This window comes from Ixodes scapularis, unplaced genomic scaffold (genome assembly GCF_016920785.2).
Source record: "Ixodes scapularis isolate PalLabHiFi unplaced genomic scaffold, ASM1692078v2 PGA_scaffold10__122_contigs__length_95168666, whole genome shotgun sequence".
Taxonomy (NCBI): Eukaryota; Metazoa; Arthropoda; class Arachnida; order Ixodida; family Ixodidae; genus Ixodes; species Ixodes scapularis.
In genome coordinates, this window is record NW_024609836.1 from 74964645 (window position 1) to 74975647 (window position 11003).

At 46.8% G+C, this 11003-nt stretch overlaps 1 protein-coding gene across 1 annotated transcript; it reads left to right on the forward strand.

Moving 5' to 3' along the window:
- The first annotated feature begins 2636 nt into the window (after positions 1-2636).
- Positions 2637-9917, forward strand: LOC115331386. The gene is made up of 10 exons (XM_040215496.3): positions 2637-3099; positions 3184-3400; positions 3734-4031; positions 4845-5214; positions 5328-5501; positions 5982-6168; positions 7515-7757; positions 7930-8101; positions 8837-8985; positions 9709-9917. Exons 1-10 carry the CDS (start codon positions 2752-2754, stop codon positions 9915-9917), a joined length of 2367 nt encoding a protein of 788 aa, XP_040071430.2. The 5' UTR covers positions 2637-2751.
- Positions 9918-11003: the final 1086 nt, after the last annotated feature.

Here is an 11003-nt window from a genome sequence, read left to right on the forward strand (position 1 = left end):
ACGAGAACATATTACAATGATTTGATTCCTATCTTACTAACCGTGCGCGGTGTGTTAGTGTTAACTCTGTTTTTTCCACCGAGTCACCCGTTTTCTCGGGTGTGCCCCAGGGCTCGGTCCTTCGGCCGCTTTTGTTTTTAATTTTATTAACGATTTAAAGATACACCACCCCAATGTACAAAGCCGATTTTTTGCTGGCGATTGTGTTTTATTTGCTAAGGTAAACAGCCCGTCTGATCAAGAAAAAATAAATTATTGTCTATCTTTGGTTCATGCATGGTGCATAAAATGGAATATGGTTCTGAACTGTAAAAAGTGCGTTCAAATGGCCGTGACGCGGAAGAACAACCCTTTGTTTTTTGCATATTCTCCCAATGGATTACCACTCGAGACTGTTAAACAATATCAATACCTCGCAGTTTTAATTACCTTACCTCTGATTTGTCATGGAGTGCACGTATTGAGTTTATAGCTCATAAAGCAATGCGGAAGCTCTGGTTTTGGAAACGAAATATTAACCTCTGTTCACGTGAAACTAGACTGACTGCTTATAAAACCATAATAAGACCAATGCTAGAATATGCACGTATTGTATGGGACCCTCATACAAAGCTGTCAATTGATATGTTAGAGACTGTGCAAAAAAAAGCATTGCGGTTTGTGTACAACCGTTATGGTTTTATGCCATTCGTTTCAGATTTGTACCCAAGATCGGGATTGAGTGTTTAGCAACCCGAAGAAGAACAGAACGGCTGAACGGCTGAAGTTTCTTTATAATATGGTACAAGGTAATTTGCGACTGCGTCTCTGTGATTACACTTCATTTAACGAAAGAAGGCCCACGAGGGGCAAACACCAATTAACACTTGTCGAGCCTTTGTGTCGAATCACTTTGTTTAAAGCATCCTTTTTTCCTAGAACCACGTGTGAGTGGAATAACCTTACTGAAAGTGTTTTAAATTTGAGATCATCAGATACTTTTATTGGAGCACTACTCTCGCACTTTGTTGAGTAGTGGCTCTGTCTGTTTGTTTATACTGCTTCCGCTTGTTTTTGAATATTGTTTGTGTACACCTCCTGCCTGGGCGTTCTACAGAATGCTGGCAGTATCACCAAATAAATAAACAAATAAATAAGTGGGAACAGGCCATCGGCCTTGTTGCTGTGACTGCAGATTCCACAACCCCCCTAATCTCAATTTCTCACAGAGTTAAAAGACAGGAGCCCAAACTTTAAGTTTCAGCCCTAGTTTAGAGCAGAACGTTAATAATGACAGAAAAGAGCTCCAAATATACGTGAGAGGCGGTTCTCTCTCATATATCTTACGTCTGTTCAGTGGCTGGCGGTAAGAGCTGGAATCTTTGAGGGTCAGCCAGGCAGTAAAAGCCAAGCCGTCCATTCTATGTTTCAGCTTTGGTCCAGACGTAGCCGATACTACGAGTTCGAGCTAACGGAATCAGTCAGACAGTGCTACAAGCGCACCATGATGGCTTTCTGTGTGTCTTTGAACGTGTTCTATCAACGAATACCATAAATAGGAAAGGGCCAGTGACTTCCGCTTTGGACGCTGTCTGATTTGTCCCATTAGCTCGTAGCGTCGGCTCCGTCTGGATTTAGGCTGAAACGAAGTTTACAAGCAGTAGGCAGCAAGTGAAACGTAAGAGCTCGGAGACTCTAAACTCGTCAAATACAAAGCAGAAGTCGAAGATCACGGTGCGAGCCGATTGGACTATCGCGACAATGCAGCGCTTTTGTCGCCGAAGGCCAATAGAAGCGCTTCGCGAACTTTCGGCTCCAACTTTGTGTTTGGCGAGTTCAGAGCCCCTGTAGTGGCTGTCTGTAAATATGTCGACGCACAACCCAACACCCCGTAGACAGTTGCAAAGCCTGCGCTTTATGTCGCATGACGTCACGTCCGGGAGGTCGGCACGGGCGCTGATTGGATGCGAGTGCCACGTCAGCGTCCTCGTGGGACTATGATAGGAAGCGAGTCCCCACGCGAACGCTGACGCGGCACTCGCATCCAATCAGCGCCCCTGCCGGCCTCCCGGACGTGACGTCATGTGACGTAACGCGCAGGCTTTGCTGTCTAGGCGGTGTTCCGCAGCCCAGACGAACAAAACCTGCACACCCTCCGCGGCCTTCATAATAGTGTGCGCTTCATAATCAGATTCAGATTCGCGTTGACTATTGAGCCGGGGGGGGGGGGGGGGGGGTTCAGAATTTAAAGGGGCTGTGCAACAATTTTAAGGTTGAAAGAATTTACCGTTTGTATTTTTTATATTGCTTATCGTTCCACAGGTAAACGAAAACATGCATCCTTGACCCGTAATAACGGGATTCCAATGCGTAATCGACAAGAAAAAAACTAATTATTTGCCCGACCTACAGCCACCTGTGGCGATTACAGGAACCGCTCTGTGACGTACTGTGGAGGATGTTGTTTGTAAAGTTAGCGATTTGTGCAATTTTGTTCTCAATTTAAGGTTTATTTTTAAAAATATTGTCGTTTGAGCGTAAATTAATGCGTAAAAAGTCTAGTTTTATCCATACAATTTATAAATTGTCGTGGCGCCATCTACCGAAAGCCAACGAAACCATCCCACCTGCGCAGCCGTCCGGCCCTCGTGGTCCGGCCACCCTCCGAGTCGTTCCCCGGGTTTGTTTGGTTTTGTCGAGGAGCAAACTGCGAACTTTCGTTTCCGCGCGTTTCTCAACGAACGGTTGTATCGCCCGCCGCGATCACGGGCGATGCCTACCGGGTGCGGTGTTTCGTTGTGCCCGAACCGGAGTCCCCTGTTCGTCCGAACTCCAAATCTCCTGTACCATCGACTACCGCGCGAGGAACCCCTCAGGGGTGCGTGGTGCCAGAGAATCGGAAGGGAGGATCCAGGAACGTCTGATCTTCGAGTGTGTTCCCAGCATTTCGATGGCGAACGGGACTACCACTGCATCGCTAGCATCCTTCGTGATGCTGGGCAGACTACTAAGAAACGACACTTGAAGCCCGGTGTCGTTCCTTCTCTTCGCCTGCCCCCCTCCGCGAAGCCTCCCCTCCTCGCAGCGAAAGGCCCAACGCTGAAACGCCGAAGAACTATGGTAAGTGGCGTTCCTACTTCAGTGAATGGTACGCGTTCATGCACTTTTTCAGCAGAAGTTTTATGAGGATATTCGGTTTTCCAGGGTGACAAGCCGAGTGAAGAGACGAACTGCGTCGAGAGCGAGGCAGCTTGCGAGCCTCGCGAGTACTGCTGCCACTGCGGTCCCCGAATGGCCACCCGCGACGCGGCGGTTCAGGCCGTTCCAGAGCAGAAAGAGGCGCCTGCACAGACTCCGAGGCCGCCTACCGTGAAAGGCGCTTCTGTGGGAACGGACCCTTGGCTGGGGAAGCAGTCTGGCGGTAGGCATGAAATAGCAGCCTCGCACCAGTCACCTAGCTGTGTTTGGAGATTTGTGTTGTCCTCTGTCCCCCTTGTTCCCCTTCTCCAGGGATTATTTTCATCTTTCTTGTCCAGCTCGCTTGCACCTTTGCAATTAATTGCATTCTAATTATAGCCTGTATTCGCCTGCTTGTGATTGGTGTCACGTGAAAAAAAAAAAATAAAGCCAATGCGTGGCTAGTTTGATATGTCGAATTAGGGGCGGATTTATGGGTCAAGCTTGGAGGGAGGGGGATGGGGGGGGGGGGGGGTTGCACATGCCCCTTTAAACCTCTGTTCTTGATCCCTTTCAGGCACGCAGGACAACTTCTATGCAAGAGCGCTGACAAGCCACTCTGTACAGACTGAGGACTTGCAGCTAGCTGGTGGCAGCAGCGACACCGTAAGAAGCTCCTCAAGCACCAACTCTCCTGTGCCACTACAAAGGCCAGTTCTGGCACCTGCTGACCCAGCGTCCATGGGGCCAGCATTGAGCCCAGCACCAAGCGAGTCGGACGACGAGGACGAGGACGAGGACGACAACGAGGACGAGGATGACAACGAGGACGAGGATCCCACATTCGAGCCGTTTGTCAGAGAGAGCGTTGTCGAGTAAGAATGGTTTTCTCCCTGTATGAAACAGGTTAGGTTCATTGGAACATTTAGGGCCTGGGATCTGTGCAACAAATCAAATCAGCATAGCCTTGGTAACTATGATGTGACCTATTTATATGAAGCTGTTTTGGTACAAGACATCAAAACTCCATTAAATTTTGAGAAATTTGTTCTCTGTAGATACAAGTCCAATTTTACCAAACATCTCATATCACAAAAGCACATTCATGCTTAGCTGGCTACAGCTTTTTCCTGCGTTTCAGCAGTCTTGAATCTGTGAATTATGTTGGAAAGTACTGGTGGTTGCAATCAAATGAATTGTGACGAGGAAAAATTGAGTACTCTTTAATTTTTGTCGGCGCACCGAGCAGGAGGGTAGTAGGGTAAGAAGAAAATAAGAAAAGCTCCGAGTGATTACGTTAAAGAATATTCAAACTTTCACAAAGTGCAGATTCATTGCCCGTCGTTTGCAAGCAATTTACATTATGGTGAGCATGAAGCGTCATGATTTATAAGGAAGTCTATAAATTGTAAATAAATTTCAGATCTTAGTCTTTATGAGGTTTGTGCATTCATTCGCAATTACTTTTCAGTGATCATCACGGTTGGATGCGTCCACCCGAAATAAATGGGCAAAATATGCATGTTTTATGGGGGAAAAGAATAAAAAATGAAAAAAAGGCTGCAAATATTTCTTAAAAATGAACACCCTAAAATCTCCAGCCCAAATATAATGACATAATGCCCTATTCTTTGATAAGCTGAGCACAGTAATGAGTTCTGAACAGTACACATTTGTAACTTTTACAGGAAAAACACCACCACGGGTGCGGAGCCAGGGTATATGGAGCGAAAGTTCGTGGTGTTCGAGAGCTACCTCCTGCAACTCTTTGAAGTATGCAAGTCTTGCTACAGCCCCTGCAAGGCATCCATCAAGTCGAATGGTACACTGATCTCTGTGTATACCTCCTGCCCTGCTGGTCACACGAACCGCTGGGACAGCCAGCCCTACATCAACGGCAGGGGGGCTGGAAACTTGCTCCTAACATCCATGGTCCTCTTTACGGGTGCCTCTCCCACCAAGACGCTGCGCCTGTTCCGGATGATGAACATCCAAGTTTTCTCCGTGAAGACTTACTTCAACTATCAGCGGGCAATTTTAGTTCCGGCTGTTGAAGAGGTGATTATGATAACACTTGTTTTTTTATATTACATATTTTCATGTTCAAACGCAGTGTTTAACAAGTAGAAGCTATACGGCAGTTTCCAACATTTCAGTATTGCTTTTTACAGGTGTGGAGAGATGAGCAGAAGCTGCTGCTGGACGAGCTCAGCGACCAGCCGCTTGACCTCGCTGGAGATGGGAGATGCGATTCTCCAGGCTTCAGCGCCAAGTACCTCACATACTCCCTGCATGTGCCACGTGTAAACAAAATCCTGCACTTTGAGCAGGTGCAGGTTGGAGAGGTGAGCAATGGATGAAGCCACCTTCTTACAGTAGTTTTTGTTTGGGGCCCGTAAATCTGGGATGAAGAATAGTACACTCTGATACACAGTGAAGCCTTCAATTATAACTAATGATAGTGACTCAATGCTCCTGTGGCAGAAGGCAGAGCTTCCTTGCTTTTTGTTAATTGTAGCGACTCTAAAAATTGCTCGCTGCTAGCTATCCTTTTAATTCAAATTTTTCAGAAAAAAATCAAATATCATGTTTGATACTGTGGCCATCCCACTGTCTGCTGCACACCTTTCCTGTCTTTCAATTTATTTTCGCACCTTTATCTAGCATGTATTACTACGGAGTTAAACAGACCTCTGAAACAAAATTTCTGTCCGAGGCTAGGTGTTCAGAACTTTTAAGGCTGCAGAATACATGTATATACAGTAGACATAATAATCATTGCAGCAACTGAGAAGGATTGGCTCCTTTTTATGGTGATTATGCAGTGTGAGGCGGTCCGCTGCAGTGGGCATATGGAGAAGGAAGGCCTCCTGCGCTCCCTGGCCTTCACAAGGGACGAAGGGCTCACGGTGCGGTCCCTAACCACCGACAGGCACCGCTCCATTGCGAAGCACCTGAGGGAGAAGGAGCCGGACATACTCCACTTCTTCGATGTCTGGCATGTCTCTAAAAGTAAATGTCATTTGCTCTGGACCAGCTCAACTTTGCAAACAAACAGCCTACACTGCTCGTCAACATGGCAAAAGTAGGGTTTTGGCGACCCAAGCAATGTCCTACTTGTTGGGAAACAGAGCCCTTTGTCATTGGGTTTGAATGTTCAATGTAAGCAAGCTTTCTAACAAGGTGAAGCTGCCATATATGCGAGCTGTGTTTGTTTGTCTAGTATCACTAAGCTTTTACATTTTGTCTTGTGGATACATAGACATCTTTTCCACTGTAGATCTTCCTGAATGAAAAAGAGAAATGGCTTTAAATTTTCGAGAAATCTCTATTTTTTCTATTTTACATCCACTATCTTAATTATCATTTTTTTTTTTTGCTTTTTAAACCTGCATTTTAAACACAATATGTTTGAACTAGAGCTAGAACTATGGTATGCTGCTATATCAGACTGCTTTACCCTGTGTACCAGTGGCGCTGCCAGAAATTGTTTTTTTAATAGCATTAGTGCCCACGACAGAAAAAAGCTGACGGCGTTCGTATGTGGACAAAACAGTAAAAAGGGAAACGCAGCACGTAAAATGGAGGAGTGTATTGAAGGATAAAGGTGAGAGGGAGGCAACATCACAATGCGGAAGCCAATTAGCATGCAAATGGTGGGGTGAGTCTGAACTTGCAGGTGTGTGGAGTGCGCATGCCTTAGTTTGTTCTACAAAAATTAAAAAAAGATCCATTGGTGGATTCTTAAGGAATGCGTTACCATGTCGCCTGGGAAACGGTGCACACGTCCCCTTTGGGAAACGCTAACACTGACCCCGTAACAAAGCCAAGGAGATGCAGCCAAAAATAGAAGCAGCAACAGAGAAAGCCAAAACAGAAAAGTGAACGGTTTAGCGTAAGCGTTTCCCAAAGGGGGTCGTGTGTGCTGTTTCCTAAGGGTTATGCTAACTCATTCCCTAAGGATTCACTAATGGATCTTTAATTTTTGTAGCATAAACCAAGACATATGCGCTCTGCACACCTGCAAGTTCAAACTCTCCTAAGCATCCACATTTTTTTTTTTTTTCTTTGCCGGGCGGGGGGGGGGGGGGGGGGTGGAAGTTTATAAGCCCTTCCCTTAGCTACACCACTGCTCTGTACTCTTACTTACGTTGCTCACATTACTGTGCTCGCATATGCTGGGCAGTTGGTACTGAAAGCCCCAAATTAGAACAGAATTCCCATTTCCAATTAAAATATTGGAAGCATCACTGACAAAAGGCATGATTATACTTTGTGAGGTGCTAAATATTTCCATGTAGACTAGCTGTTAGAGCAAGAGAGACTATGGCTGACTCTGTGCACTCCTTCAATCGCAGGTGTCAAGAAGAGCCTAAATGCTGCAGGCAAGGGCCAAGAGTGTGGCTTAATTGCTGACTGGGCTCAGCCAGCCATCAACCATATGTACTGGTGCGCTGCAGCAAGCCAGGGCGACGGGGACCTCCTTGTGGATGCCTGGTCAAGCATCACCAGGCACGTGGTGAATGTTCATGTGGACCACCCTGGGGTCTACACCAAGTGTCTCCACGAGCCGATCGAGGATGGCGAATGGTTGACTCCAGGTGAATAGATATTTCACATATCTTTGACGGTTTTACATCGTATAAATGTGAAAGGAGACGGCCGTCAAGAAAAAATGGACAATATTATTTTTTTAGCTCTTGAGGGGAACATACAAAATATGAAGTGCATTTTTTTACAGCAAGCCCTTTTTGTGTTTTATTGTTTTTCTAGATACACCTGCGCATGTCAGATTTGTCGACGTAGTCACAAGCAAGTCCTTGCTGAAGGACCTGCGCCAGCTGTCCCCGGACAGCCAGACGTATGCTTTGGAGTCCTTCCACTCGGTCCTCAATGGCTTCGCACCCAAGTGGGCCGCATTTCACCCGAAAGGCATGCTTGCCAGGTATGAAAATGTAGAAATTACTCAGGAAAAAATCTTTAGGTGCTACATCATGACAAAATATGGAAAGGCTACCTATGTGTGTGATGTGCATTTCTGCACATCACTTACCATTTAAAAATAAAATATGGAGATAGGATGTACAACACTTTCAGTTCTTTCGTTGCTAGTTGATTCATAAGGATTACTACGGTTTCACTGTGCAACATTATATTTCGTTGTCTACTGCTATTCCATGATTCTAACTTTTTTTTTTTAAATTGCACTCTAAATTATGTGCTCTAACAAGTGGACCCGAAAACTAAAAGTGAAAAAAAAAAAGCCTAGAACTCATTCAACGATGGCAACATACTTTGAAGTTCAAGGCTTGGTGGTGCAAGCTAGCACCTGCTACAATGGCCGCTACCATCCATCCATCGCAGGTTTCTCTGTCACCATTTTATAATTTCTTGTCTGTTGATCGCGACTCCACAGGCAACATGTTGTTTGTTTTGTTCTTGCAAATTCATGGTTTTCTTTTTATGTACAAGCTCCAGCACATGCTGCTTGCCTTTTGTTGTGCTTTATTTATGCTTGCATGCTCGAAATTCTTGAGTCACCAATGTGTTATCGAAGGTAAGAAACGCATGCTGTAGGTGCGAGTTTCCCACCTTCGAAAACACGGCGAGCTGCACGCCCAAATGTACACCACCTGTGGGAGAAGCACCACAACCTGTTTCACTGCATCTTCTATTGTAGGACCCGTGTAGCAGCGCTGCACTACAACGAGAATGGCAGCAGGGAGCAGGCCATTACCCAAGCAGGCGAGATGAAGTGGAAGCTCAAGTCGCCCAAGGCCAGAAAAGGGCACCACACTGCTCATCCAGAGAAGACCCAAGCCACATATGGTAACCTAGAAATAATTTCACTTTGTCGTGCTTTTGAGTGCATTCAAGCATTATGAAAATAATCTTTATAATAATTTCTAAGTGATTAATATATGAACTTTGTAATTATTACATGCTGCTCACTACCCACTTCAACATATTCACAGCAAGATTATCTACAATTGATCAATTTAACTAGATCATGATAATAAGTGGCATGTGCAGAGCAAAAGATTCCTTGTGATCGTGAATTTATTTTACTGAGACATAACCATGTATCTTCTGTGACAACTAGAATTCTGAGTGCTGTATTGGCTTCAGGGTTTATCTTTTTCCTTGCGTTTTCCATTTTACCATTTCTGTGGGGGGGAGAGGCCTTATTTGTTGTTCCCGGGACCTATACGAAGTGAGTTACCTATTGTTCGAAGAAAAAACTGTGCAGTTGAGGCCAAAAATGTTAGCCTCGCAAACTCCTTTTTTTTTTAGAGAGCAATATTTAACAAATACTAGGTATTTATATCTATTTCATGGTTTACCAATGTGAAGAGTATTCAAAACAAAAATTAACCAAAGTGCCAACATTTATTTATTTATTGATCATGCCCTCGGGGGCCAAAAGGCATTACAGAGGGGGGAGAGCAGGTGCTGCCTTTTTTCGTTGTAACTCAGATCACTGCATGTCATTGATTTGCTATCGAAGTACTACAGTTGGCAAGATGATTCGTGTTCAAATTGATTCTGCAGGCTATGTCGCAAAACTCCTTGCTCAAGCTGTGACGGTTTGTGAGGAGATGGGGTCCCTGAGGGAAGCCTTCGAGCTGGATGCGGAGCGACCAGATCCGCCCTGCCTGAGCCACAGCCTCGACAGGCCACCGAAGGAGGACTTGGTGGCAGCCCGGATCACCCGTTTTGGGAGAAGACCTCCGGGTACACTCCTCCCTCCTCAAACGTAATAGGCTGGTGGCCATTTGTTTTATGGAGGTTGTTGTCTCGCGGGGAAGGAGCGACCAGCCACACCGGAGTCCGGAACCTAAGTGTTTTCTTATCACCTCTCGAACTGAAGAGATAACCCCGAGCATGCGCACTAGCATGGACGCGTTGCCGCAGGGCACGCGAGTGAGAACTGTCGTGTCATCACTACATCCCCCCTTCTAAGTTTTACAAGTCCAAACGTACGGGTCGCCTAACTTGGCGGCCCGACCGAGTCACGTATTGTCCGTCGACGTTGATGTTGAAGGGGAGTTCAAGTTCGTCGGCGCTGCTGTTGGTGCAGGCTCAACTGCGGTAGGCTGTTGTTGGCTCCCTGCACACAGACTTGCTCTTGCTGTTGAGACCGCCGGACTGGCTGGAGCTGTAGCCATAGTCTCATTGGTCGAACCGCCGGGATCCGGAGCGTCGAAACCCGCCGGAGACGCATCGAATGGTACCAGGTGCCAGCGGTTGCGTTGCAGGACTCCTGTCCCAGTCTCGACTACGTAGGAGCACGGCCGCTTCGCTGGACTGAGGACTATTGCTCGGCACCGCACGTCTTGTACCCACACGTCCTCTCCTACGGACAGCGGGCGAAGTTCGCAAGTGGCGTGACAGCGATTGAAGTCCTTTCGCTGGCGTCTTCGGGCCTCCCCGTTATTTCTTTTGAAGTCCCGTCATGATGGCCACCCCGGCTGCAACGTCTCTGGCATCTTCGGGACCTTTGTCTGCAACCGTCGGCCCATTAGCGGTTGGGACGGGCTGTAACCGGTCACTCCAGGGGTGTCTCGATACACCAGGAGGGCCATGTGCGGGTCCCTTGACTGGTAGAACAACTCTTTCATGGTCCGCACCATATGCTCCGCTTCCCCATTCGCCTGTGGGTAGCGTGGGCTGCTCGTGACATGCTCGAAACCGTAGCTCTGGGCGAACTCGGCGAACTGTCTCGAAGAGAACTGCAGCCCATTGTCTGATACCAGCACGTTGGGGATCCCAAACCGGGCGAATGTGCTCTTGACTGCTGCGATGACGGACGTTGAAGTCGTCGACGTCAAGCTGATGACCTCTGG